The sequence below is a fragment of the Caloenas nicobarica genome, chromosome 1 (assembly GCF_036013445.1).
Source record: "Caloenas nicobarica isolate bCalNic1 chromosome 1, bCalNic1.hap1, whole genome shotgun sequence".
NCBI classification, from domain to species: domain Eukaryota; kingdom Metazoa; phylum Chordata; class Aves; order Columbiformes; family Columbidae; genus Caloenas; species Caloenas nicobarica.
The window spans coordinates 125382746-125398910 of NC_088245.1; the positions used below are offsets into that span (position 1 = coordinate 125382746).

A 16165-nucleotide genomic window follows, 5' to 3' on the forward strand; every position below is an offset into this window, starting at 1 on the left:
TCAGGATGAATATTTCATGCATACATTCATAGCTATATGAATTTGTAAAAAGAATCCACTGTTATGTGCCTACTTTTTTTTTTTTTTTATTTCCCCCCTCTCCCTAGATTTTTTACTGTGGTTTCTGTTGCTCTGACTTCCCTAAATTTCTTCACTGACATTTTCCAGGATTGTCTGCTGGTCACATCACACAAGAACTCATGAATGAATGGTTCACTCGCTCTCCATAATAATGTTTTTTCTTGTTTTAGGTTTTTTTTTTTAAGAAATTAAAATGATGTTTTTCTAAAGTATTTGTTTGTACATGGATAGCTCTAATAGGTTTTTACTTGGAGAGCCAATACTTTCCATTGCACTAGACTCCACCAGAAGGTAATTACTAGGTTCACTTTTGCAAAGGAGAACAATTTGCTACATAGCTTAAATCACCATTCTTTAGACCAGACTGTGCAATCCTTTAAGCATGTGGATATCTCCAGAAACCTGCTATTCCCATAACACTTGGTAGAGCAGCAGAAATATACAAAGCTAAATAGGTGTACAGATATTAGCAGGATTGAGGTCTCTTATTTTTCCTTTCTACCTCTTAAATGGTCTTTTGCAGCTTTGATTAGCATCTGCAAAACTGTTTCACATTCAGAGTCACTTTATCCTTTTTATTTGCTTTGTTGCTTGATCCTGTCACTGCAGCGCTCTCCTTCAGGCTTCAGAACAAAAGTACTTTTGGGAGCAGAGGCCCTGTGGTGGGGAGCGGGGACTCTGCTTTCCTCCTGGCAGTTTGCCATGGAGCCCAGCTGAGGCAGAATATTCTTGCTTGGTCAGTGCAACAGCTTCAGTATCTGCACCAGTGTACATCTAAGCCGCTACTGAGACCAGTCCCTTTCCTTAACACAGGCAAACCTGTAGAAAATAGTGAAGGGTAGGACTTTTTTTTTTTTTTTTTTTAAATAAACCACTTCAGCACAAAGCGTTTCCCTCAGAAGGTACATTTATCCTAAGTGGCTCTTGCTGGTTTACACACACCCTGTCCTTTCTCTTGCTTTCGAAAGTTGTTCCACTTGATTGCTCAGTTTGCCTCTTTGAGTCAGTGGTGGCGGGGGAATTATAAAGGCGACAAAGGCGCAGCCAAGTCCCAAGTAGCGTGTGCCAGATTTAAGCTGATTTAAAGCTGTGTAGACTGACTCTGAAACTTTCTTTGCACAAGGGACAAGGACTTTCGGAAAACATTGCTGGTATTTTTGCCAGCAGTGTGCGCCTGGCTCAGGGAACCTGCTGAGTTGTGCTCACCTCGCAAAGGCAACATGGTTGGAAATGTTTTGCAGATTGCCGGGCTGCTCGTTGGTGGCCTTGGCACGATCGGGACCTTCGCTGTCACAGGCATGCCTCAGTGGAGAGTGTCCGCCTTCATCGAGAACAACATCGTCGTGTTTGAGACCATTTGGGAAGGTCTGTGGATGCACTGCATCAGACAAGCCAACATCAGGATGCAGTGCAAGGTCTACAACTCCGTGCTGGCCCTCTCGCCAGACCTGCAGGCATCCAGAGGGCTGATGTGTGCTGGGTCGGCGCTCTCCTTCCTCGCTTTCCTGGTTGCCGTCATGGGGATGAAGTGCACGCGGTGCATGCAGAGCAGCTGGCAAGACAAGGGCTATATTATCCTGACGTCCGGGCTCCTCTTCATCCTCTCGGGTGCCGTCGAGCTCATTCCAGTCTGCTGGGTTGCCAACACCATCATCAGTGACTTCTACAACCCCGTGGTCAACGTTGCCCAGAAAAGGGAGCTTGGAGAGGCCCTGTACCTGGGCTGGGCAGCTGCCTTCTGCCTCTTTGCTGCTGGAGCAATATTCTGCTGCTTTTGCCGTTGTGGTGAGAGAATCAGAAGGTATGGATACTCCACACCAACCAGCTATCCCATGCACAGCCAGCACCTGCACAGGAAGACTGAGAGCTCGTATTCCAAAAGTCAGTACGTCTAGATGCCTCCTGCATTCTCCTATTTTTAGAAGTGTTCGATCTGTCTGGATGGATTTCAGCTTCTGCACAAGAGGGCAGCTAGAAAGCTGCCTTTGCCTTCTGGCCTGTCTCTGCTGCTGTTGGAGAAGCATTTTGAAGCTGCAGTCACCCCGAGCACGCTCTGCTGTGGCTAGTGATGCAGCACGGACAATTTTAATGCATGGAAAGGTGAATGTTTAAAATTATTTTAATAGTAACTTAGAATAGCTTTTGGGTTGTGTGGCTTTGCTTTTGGTTGCATTTTAGGTGTTAAACAGTCATAAAGGGCTTAAAGTTCTACTGTGATATGAAATTCTGGCCTATTGCAAAGAAGAGGGCAGTTAAGCAGCTGGCTTTTCTTTTCTTTTTTTTTTTTTTTTCCCTTCCCTGCCTAGGAAAGAGGGAATAACTGTGAATAAGGACAAGTTAATAGTGGCTTAAAAGAAAAGCATTCACTAAAGGATTGTTTTACTCTAGATTTACTGGAAGGTTACATGAAGAATTTGTTCAGCAGAGGAAGGTAAGCTGAAATAGACATGAAAATTATCCCTTATTTCAGAGAAAAAACACAACTCTCAGTTCATCCTAAACATTTTTTGGTGGAAGTTAATATTTCTTTAGGTAATCTATGTAGGTCAAACTTATTCACATCCTTCTTTTTAGAAGCAGCAGTATTCCCTTGCAAAATTTTTGTGGCTTACAATATTTTGCAATATTGTACAGGTCACAAACAGTGTCGATTACTTGCTGAAGGACTCTATGATACACATATTTTTAAATAAAGATCTTTTGTACAATCAGGCCAATATTTTTGCTGAGACGTACTCACACCAGCATAGTTTATACGCGTAAAGAACATAAACTGTCATAGTATTTTCTCATAGTTCACACTAAAACAAGCCAGACGATAGTTTTAACACACCCATAGTAAGCAACAATGTAAAGAAACCAAGTGTACTGAAAAATATACAGTTCCATACAAATTAATTTAATAAATGAGCCAAATTAATCAACAGTAGCAATATTTTAATAGAATTTGGTAACCAATGAAAAAGGTGTACCTCCAGACCCACAGAAATCAATGGAATTTTACCTTTAACTGAACTGGAAACACAATTCAATTTGTGGTGTTTAATGGAGATCAGCATTCTTGCTCTAGAGTTTGATTGACTGTTTTAAATATTTTATTGAAAGTTTATCACGTGGTCTGTAGTTCTCCAGTAACTTCCTTGGACTATTGCTACTTGAAAGTTTGGAAGCAAATTCTTTACTTCGTAAGATGCAACTCTGAACAAGCTAGAAGAAATCAAAATCTGCTCTAGAACTCTCTTCACAGTGTTTGTAAGATACTATACATAGTAAGTTGTGTTTGGTCATGTAATTATATTTTTCCTCTTTATTTTTAAGCCAATTATTTCTACATATGTATATGTGCAATGTACATGACCTTTCCGTAATATAGCTGTGTGTGGCTGTATTTCCTTTGTATTCTTTCATAATTGTTCATATACCAGTCCAGTCTTCTCTTTTTGGGGGGGGAAGAGAGTGGAGGAGAAAACCTGTTGTTAGCTCACTTTATGAATATGTTGCACAGAACTCACAACTAGAACACCAGGGTTTATAGCGACGTCTATAATAAAGTATCATTCTAAAAGGTAGGTACAAGATCTTATGCAGAAAACTACATGTATATGTACCTGTGCACTGTAGTTATCTCTGCTGTCAAAACACAGGGTGACTCACACAATATGCATCTACAGGGTTTTGCATCTCTGTAAAAGCCCTGGGTACATCCAACACTACTGCTACACTGAATAATATTATCTGTTCCTGGCAGAGCACACACTCATCTAGTTGTACAAACAAAAAGAGATACAAGAAGACTGTTGGAAGACTTCCAAAACCATCCACAAGAGTAACAGGAACACAAGTCCAATGGGCTGTGAGAGGGACCATCAAGTTTTTGAAAATCTCCCTTAGAGATCCTATATATGCTGCAAACAGTTCATTTTAATGTAATATAAACATATGACCCCTTAAGTACCTCCCATGTACCTCCAGCCTTTTCCTATAAATGGTATCTCACCCATAGACCATAGCTTCAAGAGAACTTAAATGAAACTTCCATTTTAAACAGAGCTGGCCTCCCCCACATTTGTGCATTAAATAAAACCTGAGTAGTCTGAGCAGAGGGTCCTGTCTAAGGGTATATATCCAAACACAAAACAAGCACCTGAAGCAAGAATCTTTCAAATATTGTGTTCTGCCCATTAAAACTCATTTTCATGCTTACAGACAGCAGAAAATATTTGGGAAATAAGCAGTATTGCCCCCATAAATGAAAGCAAGGCTGTCCAGCTTATTCCCCTCTGCCCTGCACTTTGGGCACTGGTATGCATCCCTGCAGTGTAAGATGGACGTGAAGCATTTCCAGGTCCACCTGGTGCCCTCTGTGCTGTGTAAATGAATGCACAACTTGCAGGTCAGAGGAGAGTAATGCTAGTTTAACTCAGACGAGTGACGGTTCAAGATTTCAATCAGCACTCCATGACTGAGCAACTGGGCTTTCATCTCTAATAAGCCTCTTCTGAAATTCTCCCACTGCTGTTGCAGCTGTTGTGGAGGTCTAGATGGTAGAGCTGCCACCTGCATTCCTAGGCACTGCTCCCATTAGAGCTAGAGAGTGAGGTGGTTGCCACTCAGGTGGCAGTGGAGCAGCAGTTTCAGGAGCTGTTTTGTGCAGGAAAGGCAGAGCTGTAATAGAGCCTGCATGTATGTGAGCTCCTGACTTGCAATTTTATACGAGAATGAATCATCTGATATATGAGGTTATCACACATCTGCAAATCCAGTAAGGTCAGCTGCGTATAATGGATTTGTCTGTCTCTTTAAGGTGCAGTCCTAAATAGGCATTGTACTTCCCCATTTTTTTGAGCAGATGTGTTGTCTATATGTGAGAGTTTATCTGTAGGCTTCTTGCTTCCTGCTTGATTCTAAAACATGTTTAGTAAAGCATACTGGAAAATGGAGCAGGGAGAGATTAGGAGAGGCCATCTAGTCTCAGGCCTCACAGCCAGGAAAGCTCAGTACTGAAATATAAGCATGGCCTTACTGTGTCAGCTTGGAGATGTACGGAGATCTGCCACTGCCACCATCAGAGACAGGTGCCTACAGAACAGCAGGAGACCAGAGCCAGTGGACAGTGGTGCTCGGGAGCCTCCTGTGCTCAAGGTATCTTTGTAATTAACAAAGCAGCATGCTTGTCTGCGATTTAAGCCCTTCACCAAGGGTCATACTCCAACTCCACACAGCAAATACAGTGGGCTTTCTGAGCATGAGGCATGATGCAGAGATCTCCCTTCCTGCTGAGCTGGAAGAACAGCAATGCTGAGTAACTCCAGACCTGTGAAGGTCCTGGCCACTACTGACAGTCCTGACACATGCGTGCCTATTACCAGTCTTGCCTTGCAAAGCAAAGCTGAGACCCTGAACGAAGCCTCTCAACCAGTGCCCACCTCCGTTCTGCATTTTGGATGCTTCCAGCCCTTGGACTTTTCCTGCAGTGCTGTCACAGATCAACTCCCAGGCAGCATAACAAACTGACCCCTTAATCATTGTGCTGCCTCCCCACTCGTCCCACTGCCCCATGGAGCTGGTGGCCACAATACTTTCCTGCCAAGTCTCAGCAACGAACTGACACCTAAGGATTGTAGGCTGTTGGCAGTCCTAAACATGTGTTGCTTGAGAAATTAGGAGAAGGCTGACACCAACTAGTTTACCTGGGTACTGCCAAGAGTCCCATCAGCACCATCAGTTCCTTTCACTAGTGGAAGGTGGTCCATGTAGGGCCAAAGAAGACAAACAGGAGGAGAAGACATTAGTTCACTCTAGAAAAGGTGATATACAATAACTACTCCATTGCTCTTCTCCATGAATAAATACACCAGAATGATTCCTAAGAGATATTTGTACAATAAAAACTTCCGGAGATGGCTACCCTTCATTGTCCTTTGCAATCTGTCCCAGCGCTTAATTATTATTTGAATTAAAAAAAGTTTTCATGAAGCTTAAAATAAATCTTCCCACTGCAGGCTATGGCTGCTCCATTTTTTTCTTATCCCATCAGCTGCAGGCATAGAAAACATATTGCTTTCCTTTAAAGCAGGCAGTCTTTTCCACATTTCAGGAGTGTTACCATCTGACCTTTTGAATCTCTGTTGCTTAGCTCATCTCTAATTCTTACCTCACTGGCATGTTCGTTAAATTTCTCCCCATACTTGTTTACCTCTTCTGGCTGTTTTTGGCTGCTCCACCTCTTTCTCTAAGTTCAATGCCCAAAACTGGACAAAGAATCCCACAGGAAACCTCACCACTACTGAGCACGCCAAAGATACTTATGGTAGGTTATCACAGCATGGGGCAAATGTTTTGCAAAACCAAGCAAAAACCTTCCTTGAATATGTTAAATGCATTGCACTTCTGTTATTCCAGGCCTCAAGATCACCAGCTTTACTGCACTGTGGGACTTAACCCTTGACAGTACAATGACCAGCTGGGTGCCTAATGCAAATTTCATTGCTGCAGTTCCTCCTTTATTGCCAGATCCCTGAGGATGATAAGATGAGACCCCAGTGAAATCCTTGGCTCTACCAGTAGCAGAAATCAATGTCTGGAAATAGGAACATGATAGTTCTCCTTTCAATATATCATTTTGTTGTTTTACTCACTTACGATTCTGCATCCATATTACATTACTTTTACTCTTTTCCATCCCTTCAGTGACTCTGTTAATTTCCCACTGCTGTGTCGAATGCTTTAATAAGCTCCAAACTGAATAGGTTTTCTCAACTTTTAATTTCTAGAAAATGTTACCAAACAAAAACTGAATCTATTTTTGCTAAGTCCATGCTGCATCTTATTTAACTTTCCATTTACTTCTAGGTATTAATTATTTTCTTCATAATGGATTTTAAATCATCTTATACTATTAGATTCTGACTAATGGGTTTCTAGTTATGCACAGTTTTCCACCTCCCCACTCATTCCCATAGTTTCACTGTTCTCCAGACACACAGTTATCATTCCCGATTTGACACATACGTGAACAGTCCTTGCTACCAGATTTGGAAATGCACATGCTGAATTTCCTTCAGTGGAAATTATTCTCTTTCTTTGGTTTCTGCTCATAAAGATTTGGAGTTTTTTATCTACCTTGGATACAGTATTGTAATTCTGTCATCCTCTCCTTCTACTATATCCTTGATACTTAAATTGAAAGAGGAGGAGCTGTAACTACCTTTCTTAGACTCATGCAGCCTGGTATACCTCTTCCCTTGCTGTTCTGTATTTGCATGCCTGTAGTACATTTTTTGGTTCTTTTTTTTGAAAAGCCTAATTTGGATTGACTTTCACGGAGCCTCATTTTCCCCTTGCATTTTCTGACTGCTTAGATATATTTTCTTTGTTGGTTGGTTATCTTTTCTGTTCTTCTACCAATTACCTTATCTGTAGAGTTATTCACCCAGTTGAGTATCAACCTTACTCCTACAAGTGTCTCCTTGTCCATGGGAACCACATTCCAGACACTTCCTAAGGAATTTTTAAGCCTTATCCACATTCACATCCCTAAGATGTTCAGTCTAATTAATAAAGAATAACATGATCAGAATCAGAGGAGTTATTCTCCCTCAGTGCTCCAGCGACTTTCACCTCATTGGCAGCGGTCTTCTGCAGAGACACAGATCCTGTCATCTTAATGATCCTTCACATACCATTTTCTGACTCACAATGTGAGCCCCGTTCCATTCCAAAATAAAAACATCAGATTTGCTGAAACCTTTCTCTCCTGCATTTTAAATTTGTTTTTAAGTCAGTCTGCACATATCAGGCTGTTTTCTATCTTTTTTCCTTTCCCTTCCCTAACCTACAGCTTCTTAACTCTGAACACACAGTTGGTAGAAATAGTTATCAGACATTCCTCCTTCTTCTGAAGTATTGCACTCTGTGCTAAACTGCACATTTCAGATCTGGAATGAAAGCAGCTACTCCTTGATCACGGACAAAGAAGTTCATATTTTGACAGGCTACGTAGTATGCTGCAATTAGGAACAGCATTGGTTTGTCCCTCGGGAAGCAGTGTGCCCACACTGGCAAATCATTTGTACCCTTGCAGGCTGTGGGCTGTCATTGTGCAGAGACACATCAGCCCCAGAAAAATGCATCAGTGTGCAAAATTACAATGACAGTGGTGCATCCTTGGAGCTGCTACAATTTGCAATGCTAGAGAGAGTGTTCTGAGAGCAAGTGACAAAAATTGATTGCTTCCTGCAAAATACTCCTGCTTTGGTCTCTGTGCCAGCACAAATCCAAAGTGATTTATGACTTCCAGGAAGAGCCTCTTTTGTGTGAGTGCAGGAACAGCTGGTTGGCTGGGCAGGGCTTCCCTTGTCTCCTCTCCTCTCCTCTCCTCTCCTCTCCTCTCCTCTCCTCTCCTCTCCTCTCCTCTCCTCTCCTCTCCTCTCCTCTCCTCTCCTCTCCTCTCCTCTCCTCTCCTCTCCTCTCCTCTCCTCTCCTCTCCTCTCCTCTCCTCTCTTCTCTGTTTGAAGGAGAAATTAGGTAAATCAGGAGATGAACTCTACCAGCTACAAAGGCCAAAGAGGCAGGGGCTAAGCTGCTTCTTCCTAGGGGACATCGAGCTTGTCATCTGGGAAAAGTCAGCCATGATGCCCCAGGGAAGAGGTGAATCCCAAACCTAAGAAGGGAGGAGTAATGGAATATCCTGGCCAGAAGCACAGAGGTTTGATACAGGACTCCGAATTTGGGGAGAGAGAAAGGGGAGAGTGTGAGGTTAGAGGGGATGACCTTGCTGTGTGCTGAGATGACATGTATGGAGGTGCCACTGGGTGCAAAAGGTTCGGGCTAGTGGTGATGGAGCTCATGCTGCTAGGGTTTGTTTTGGAGGTGGAATTTAACAGTGTAGTTACTTACATTCAGGAGGTGGGATTTGAGAGAGGACAAAAAGTGAGTGGGAGGGGACTGAACAGGAAGGAGCCCAAATTATGACTGAGAAAGATGGGAAAAACTCCTGTTCTTCAAAGTTTGAGACTTTTCTTTTTAGTTACCTGCACTGCTTGGTTACTGGAAAGCTAGTTCAAGGGTGTATTATTAGGCTGTACTCCAAAAGCAATCTTTCTTGGGATTCTGAGCCTAAGAGCTTGTTTTTAACAGTATCAGGTAGTCTAATAAAAGCTATTACCTCTTTCTACAGACCTTGCCTATCATCTATCTTTAGGCCATCACTGCCACAATATACCTTCTCCTCCTCTTTTATTCCATCGCAGTAAATCATGTAAATAAAGGAGTTCCCCTGTGCTTCTTCCAGTAATAGCTTAACTGTGTACCCCGCTGCTAACTCTTATGAAAGCAATCAATACTGCCTTGGGAATTTGCCACTGTTATATTTCCAACAGCTTAATGTGAACTGTGCAATCAAATGCCCCCAAATATTTTCTAGAGGAATACTTTGAGGTCCTGTCATAAACAGTAAAGTAAGATAGCGCATTCTCAGGCAGGTGCTATTTCTATCAGGATGACTGCTCCCTGTAGGCAAGTATTGAGGTATTGAGGTGACAAATACCTTGTAAAAGCCTGAAGCAGTTTAGATGGATTAAATACTCAGAGGAGTATTTAATATTTTATTACTGTAGGGTTTTATTACACTGAACTTGAGTTAATTCACAGTGTCCAGGAGACAGACTTCCTCAGACATGGAATATCATTAAGAGTTGGGCAGTTTTGTCAGCCTATGAATTTCAGGCATGCTGAGGAAGATGTCAGAAAATAAATATTAGTTCTTTTCAATTCAACTGTCAGTCATAGGTTGCCTCCAAGCTAGAGTTAGAGGTCAGTGCCCAAGCTCAGTACCTGTTATGTGTCTGGGGGAAATCCCTCTCTAAGCTACACCGAGCAGATGTTCCTCTCACTTCAAAACGTGCTACACTTGAAGAGAGGGGGAAGAACATGTGCCTTCATCTTTTAACATATGTGCTGGCAGCAATATTAAAGTTAGCACAAATAAAAAGGCCTCTGTTGGCTTCAGTCCATTTTCTCCTGAATTAAAACAGAATCAAAGTAACCTTTTGCTTTACCAATAGGCTTAAAATACAGCAGTCAAATAAAATACCATATAAAGTAATGGAACCGTTAATTTGACTATGATTTCATTGACCAGTCCTTGTAAATAGCTGAAAACAAAGTGGTCAGTCCAGAATGTGATGAATGGACAAGTGGAAGCCACAAGTAGGGAAGAACTGATGCCATTCACATGTGTTCAAAAACAAATGATCTGCAGACAATCCTAACCCTCTTTGTTGAAGGCTTGAAGCAGATTTTACATGTAGAGGATGATCCAGGTCTGTGTGGCTTCACCCAGGACCTCTGCCCGTGGGGACAGGATGAAGAGTGACCACAGAGCCACAGCCGGCTGGGCTCCCCATCGCCAGGCTCTGCAGCTTTGCAGCCTCTGGGATGTTAAGAAACTTAACTGTAACTCTTAGTAATCACTAATCTAAAGTGTGCTTTTGATGAATCTGCGTATTTGCCTGTTCCAAAAATGTTACTGAACCTTAAATTTAGCTCATTAGCTTATAACGTAACCAACCTATCTATTCTTGACAAGAGCTCGTAATGAACTATGTACATTACAGTTGTACGTTTGTGAAAGATTAAAGTATATTTGTCTATATATATAGGTGCATGTATATATATAAGGACCCTAAAATTCAAGGTACATAGAAGTTATACAAAGAGGAATGAAACCTGCTTTTTGGGATACAATGGAGTGTTTACATTATTGATGCTTATAATTAATTAAGCACTGGGGATCATGGACAGGTTCTGTTAATCACGTGGACTAGAGATGCTCTACTTCCTCCTTGTCAAGGGGCATCAGCATTTTAAAAGCTAGGGAGGGAATGGAAGATACTGCTCCAGGAAAAGATTCAAATGAACATCCTGATTTGAAGGGAAGAGAAAATGTAAATCTGAACAGAGATCCAGGCAAAGATTAGCTGTAATGGCTACATGCCTATTTTCCTCTTTGAAGGCAAATTTTGGGGTGGACATTTTTGCATAACTGCTGTTCCCATCTTGAGGCAGGTAAGCATTCAAATAGCGTCGCAGATGGATGATACAGAGAAAGAGGAGACTTCTGAAGTCTAGTTGGGTGCAAATGGAATTTTCCTTTTATTTTCTTCTCACCTTCTCACCTGCCCACCTTGTAAACATGTATTTAATTTCTACTTCAGGAGATGTCTGCTGTTCAGAGTAATTTTGAAGTAACTCAATCAACTAAGTGTTTCTTTCTGAGAGGTGAGAGAGCCTTTAAAACGAGGTGCATTTCTCCAGGGTATGCAAGGGCATAAGAGCTCCCTCCAGATTGATTCAAACACAGGGCTTTTGTGCAAAAGATAATTCTTACAGCAGTTAGCAAAGCTAGGGACTCCTTGGCATTTAAGAGGTTGATGAACTTTTCTAGTCCTCATGACCTTTCAAGATATTGGTAGTATTTTTTTTATTTTTTTGCCAACCTGTCTCTTGTAGCTCATTATCATTTCCATTTCTGAAACTTATCTTCAGGTTTCAAAACTGCCATTTATTGGTTTTCCTTTCCTGCTTCCTTCCCCTCAGGTTTCAATAACAAGAACCATCCTGTCACTGGAGAGAACATGCAGCAGTGTAGCCTGCTGTAGTAAGAGGGTGTTCCTCTCTTACACCTACACCTACATTAGATGTCACTCACCATAGGTACTACTTCCGATTAAAGATCAAAAAACCACTCAACCATTTAGCTAATCTCTGGATGTGTTGCTACACAGTCAGCATATGAGGCATTTTAATAGTATTTCTGCAAGAAGTTCATCTGCTATACAAACCATACCCTGACTGTCATAGTGTAATTTTATGTATAACCTCAATGACTGACCCTCCCAGAGTTGTGTCAGGAAAAATGATTTCTGAGAAATCCTACTAGATAAGGCAGTCAGATAAATGGATTCAGAGCATTAGGTATGGTCTGTTCTCCAGCTGTGTATACCTTCAAGAGCTGACTGGCTGAAAATGTTGCACAAAGAGTTTTTCTGTAGAAAAAAAGACATTTAAGTGCTAGTTTTGAGAGGGCTTTTCCATGATAAATTGTTTTCTTTTTTTTTTTTTGAGGTTAAAATAACAAATAAAAAAACAGTTTTGAGAATTCAGAGGTAAAAAAGTCTCACAAGATGAATGGAAACTGTACTCGAGTTAAACAACACAGGTCTTGTGTGCAGTCTTCTAAGGGACCAATATCCTGCCAGAAAAAGGAGTTTCTTCTAGACAGAAGAACCGTCCATAACATCTGGTTTCATCTCTACCACTTCCTCCTCTGTGGCGTCAAACAAAGTGTCTTAACTTTTCTGCAGCACAGGATTCTTTTTTTTTATGTCTGCAGAAGAGCGATGCAATATTCATCTCTCTATAAGAACAAATCCGATAATGTATTTTGTTTCTAAAGATTACGTTTCACATCTCAGCTGAAAATACTTTTTCTCTCCACATTCCTGCTGGCAGACTTGGAGGCAAAATGAATTGCCCAGATCCCTTGGGAGTATTTTCCATGTGGATATGTAACATTATAATATATAACTTGCATTATCGGCTATCCCTTCCTTAGAGTTAGTAACTGTAGGAAGGAGGAGATTTTGTGGGCTCTCAGTGGTTTATGGGCAATTCACTTTTTCATGGGTTTTAGCTTTCACTTTGAATATGTTGTGTAGACACCTAAGGCTGTAACTAAATTAATGCAATCAAAGTCAATGTCTGATATTTCCAAACACACAGAGCTCACAACACAAAAACCCACATGCAGTCTAAGAATATGTCTTTCTTCAACAGCACTTCTAGTGGCCTTCATTGTATTTAGTGGGCCAGTATTTTTTGTTTGTTTGTTTGTTTCTTTCTTTCTTTCTTTCTTTTTTTCCCTTTTTTTCTAACCCTATTCATTCAAAGAGCTGGAGTAACCAGAAACACATAAATTTCAACAACAGCAATGAGCGGTCAACATGTACTATTATCTCAAGGTAGGGAGAAGAAAGTAAAATACCCATAATGCAGCAATTATTCCTAGCTTGCCCAAGGCAAATCAGTCTTTGGCACGCATTTTTGTCCAGGCTTGTAGGTGTCTGTGCAGCCTGAGATACATACTTGTGGGAGGGACCTCTGACTTCTTGCGAGGTGCATTGTTCACTGAAAGAAAAGCTCATCCTTTTCAAACTGGACAATTGCCCCCAATCCTTCCAATGTTACCACGAGAAGATTGTTAGTATGGAACATAATGACAGCACTGTCCTTCTAATGGGGAGAGAGTCTCATAGAGGATTATTTCCTAAAAGCAACCTTACTTGTGGATTCAAAAGCAGAAGCTGTGAAACTCTGCCAGCTATTTTCTTTGTCGTCTTTGTGAATTATGCAGCTAGTAGAGTAAAGCTTTGATGTTGATTGGAATACTTGACTTTCCTGTACCTATCTAATGTCATGATTATACTTTTGTATTTGATCAAAACTAGGAATCTACATTAAAGAGCTACACCAAGTACCTCCTAGCTTGATTTAAAAAAAAAAAAAAAAAAAAAAATGTTTTCCCAGGGCAGTTGCACTTAGAAAGTAAGCCACACTCCAAGTCCAAGTTTAGCTTTTATCATTTTCCCAGGGCAGTTGCACTTAGAAAGTAAGCCACACTCCAAGTCCAAGTTTAGCTTTTATCATAAGAACAACTGTAATAACCTATTTTACATGATGTTTTAACAAATGGAAGTTCAGGTTTTCTGTACTAAGTTTCAACATAGCTGCAATCTTATAGTTAAGAAATTAGTAGCCCTGCAACTCGGTACCTTTGAGTGAATCCCTGACAATTATAGCAGCACTACACACACAGTATGAGAAGCAGTAAAATCAGCTATGACACATCCCTCCTAGCTTCCTATTGGCTGGAAACTTGTTAGGCTTGATGGGTAGGAACTGTAGTCAGAGGGGGTTTCAAAGCAAATAAATAGCAGGTCCTTCTAGCCAGTCAGAAATGGATTTCTACCTGTCTGAACCTCAGACTGGAATGAACTGCTTTTAAAAAAACCCAACAACTGCTATATGAGGAAACGACTGGAGAAAGTATTCCCTCTTACACTTTATATTTCTTCTGTGAAAAAGGGATTTGGAAGACTTTCTAGGCCACATCTCTTGAGGTATGTTTTTCAGAAGAAGCATGGCTTGCTGTGTGTTACAAATCACTGCTCTCATATTTGGAGGTGTTGGCATGGTCGGAACTTTGGCAACCACAGTTATGCCACAGTGGAGAGTTTCTGCCCACATTGGCAACAACATCATAGTGTTTGAGAACATCTGGGAAGGACTGTGGATGAGCTGTGTCAGTCACATGGGCATCAAGTTGCAGTGCAAGTTCTATGGCTCCATCCTGGCTCTCCCCGCTACCTTGGAGGCATTCAGAGCCCTCATGTGCATTGCAGTGATCCTGTCAATAATTTCCTTTTTGATGGCTATTGTTGGTATGAAGTATACTCACAGGACCAAGGAAGATCCCCAGAGCATCAGTATCTTCATACTGGCAGCTGGAGTTGCCTTCCTCCTGACGGGCATCCTCGTTCTGATCCCTGTCTCCTGGACTGGAGGCATCATCATTCGCGACTTCTATGATCCAAAAGTCCCTACAACCCTGAAACGAGAACTAGGAGCTGCTCTCTTCGTGGGCTGGGTGAGCACTGCTCTTCTCATCGCTGCAGGAGCAATGTACTGTAGCTTCTGGTGCTGGGGTGATAGATCCTCAAAATGCAGATACCCATCACTTTCCCGTCACAGATTACGCAAACCTGACTTGGCAGGAGTGTCGTCCCAAAGTGTGCACGCCTATGTGTAGTTGCTACGGGTGAACTTTCTGCTTAGCATGTTGATATGTACTGATTTGCTTCAGTGTCTAATTAAACTCTGAGTCTGTAATGGAGGGAACAATTTTCTTCATTTGCTATTTACTATTGACATACATACATGCTTTCTAACATACTTACAGGAAATGTTATTACATGTACATTAAGTTAGAGCACTGTCAGAAGAAAAATCTCACCATTTTATGGGAATGAAGAAAGGCATGGGAACAGCAATGGCCATGACTCTCTCAGAGAAGACACACAGTATATGATTGGGCTGGAAGGAAGGCGACTGCTCTGCAATAGCACTGTTGCCTTTCCCTAAAGCCATGATGTGCAAAGGGAGCAGTGCATTTTACTCTTAGGTAAAGTTTTCATAAGGACCGCTCTAGGACAGTGGTGAGACGTGTGGAGTTGACAGCACGGCTGAAGCAGCTGCTGAATGAACAGAGAAGCTGTCAGCAATCTAACTTCCGATATTGGCAAACAAACGTTCATACTCTCCCGTCAGAGGCCTCTATGATTGACTATGGACTTCACTGATGCTTGTGGAGCTGATATATCCTTCTTATCTCTTCTGCAGGGCACAGAATCCAGCTCATGGAATAATAAAACTTTTAATCACTTTGCCAGGCTTTGACATGAATGTATTAGCTTTCTGTTCCTTGCTACCTCTTGTCTTTTATGACTTCTCCTGTTCTATAGGTAGCACCTCCTTTTTTATAAAATCCAGGACAGACCATCTGTCTTTATGCATTGTAAAGCACCATACCAATGTAAAGTATAATTAAACAGCCAGGCAACGTATAATAAATGTGTAATCCCCATTTGCCTGTTGGAGGATGAAGAGTTCCTGCCTACATCTTCTATCACACCCACAAAAGCCAAGCCCTGATGTTGTTCCGACCATTTTGTGTTAGCAAGACTTATTTGAAAATGTAGACTGAGCAGCCTGATGCCTGTCTGTCCATTGTGCAGAATTCAACAGTATTTGCAGGTTGGTTTTTTTTTCCCCACAACTGAAAACTTGGAACCTGCTTTTGACAGTATGCATGTCACAATGTTGTTAAGTGACTGACGAAGATTCTAAACTGTTTTCCTGCTTCTTTACACAGTAGTAGTGGATAGTACCATTTAATTGATAATTTCATGACAGAGGTACTCAGTTTGATCTTTTTCTGTGTCTGTGACTGGCATCTGAAAAAAGA

At 41.5% G+C, this 16165-nt stretch overlaps 2 protein-coding genes across 2 annotated transcripts; both read left to right on the top strand.

Moving 5' to 3' along the window:
* Positions 1-1301: 1301 nt before the first annotated feature.
* LOC135999364 (claudin-8-like) lies at positions 1302-1976 on the top strand. Its single transcript, XM_065652924.1, has one exon. It carries the CDS (start codon positions 1302-1304, stop codon positions 1974-1976), a length of 675 nt encoding a protein of 224 aa, XP_065508996.1.
* Positions 1977-14263: 12287 nt separating this feature from the next.
* LOC136001954 (claudin-8-like) lies at positions 14264-14950 on the top strand. The gene has a single exon (XM_065656722.1). The coding sequence runs from the start codon at positions 14264-14266 to the stop codon at positions 14948-14950; it is 687 nt and encodes a 228-aa protein (XP_065512794.1).
* Positions 14951-16165: the final 1215 nt, after the last annotated feature.

Excerpts from the sequence above, each read along its gene's own strand:
- LOC135999364 (XM_065652924.1), top strand. The coding sequence starts at position 1,302 with ATGGTTGGAAATGTTTTGCAGATTGCCGGGCTGCTCGTTGGTGGCCTT.
- LOC136001954 (XM_065656722.1), top strand. The coding sequence starts at position 14,264 with ATGTTTTTCAGAAGAAGCATGGCTTGCTGTGTGTTACAAATCACTGCT.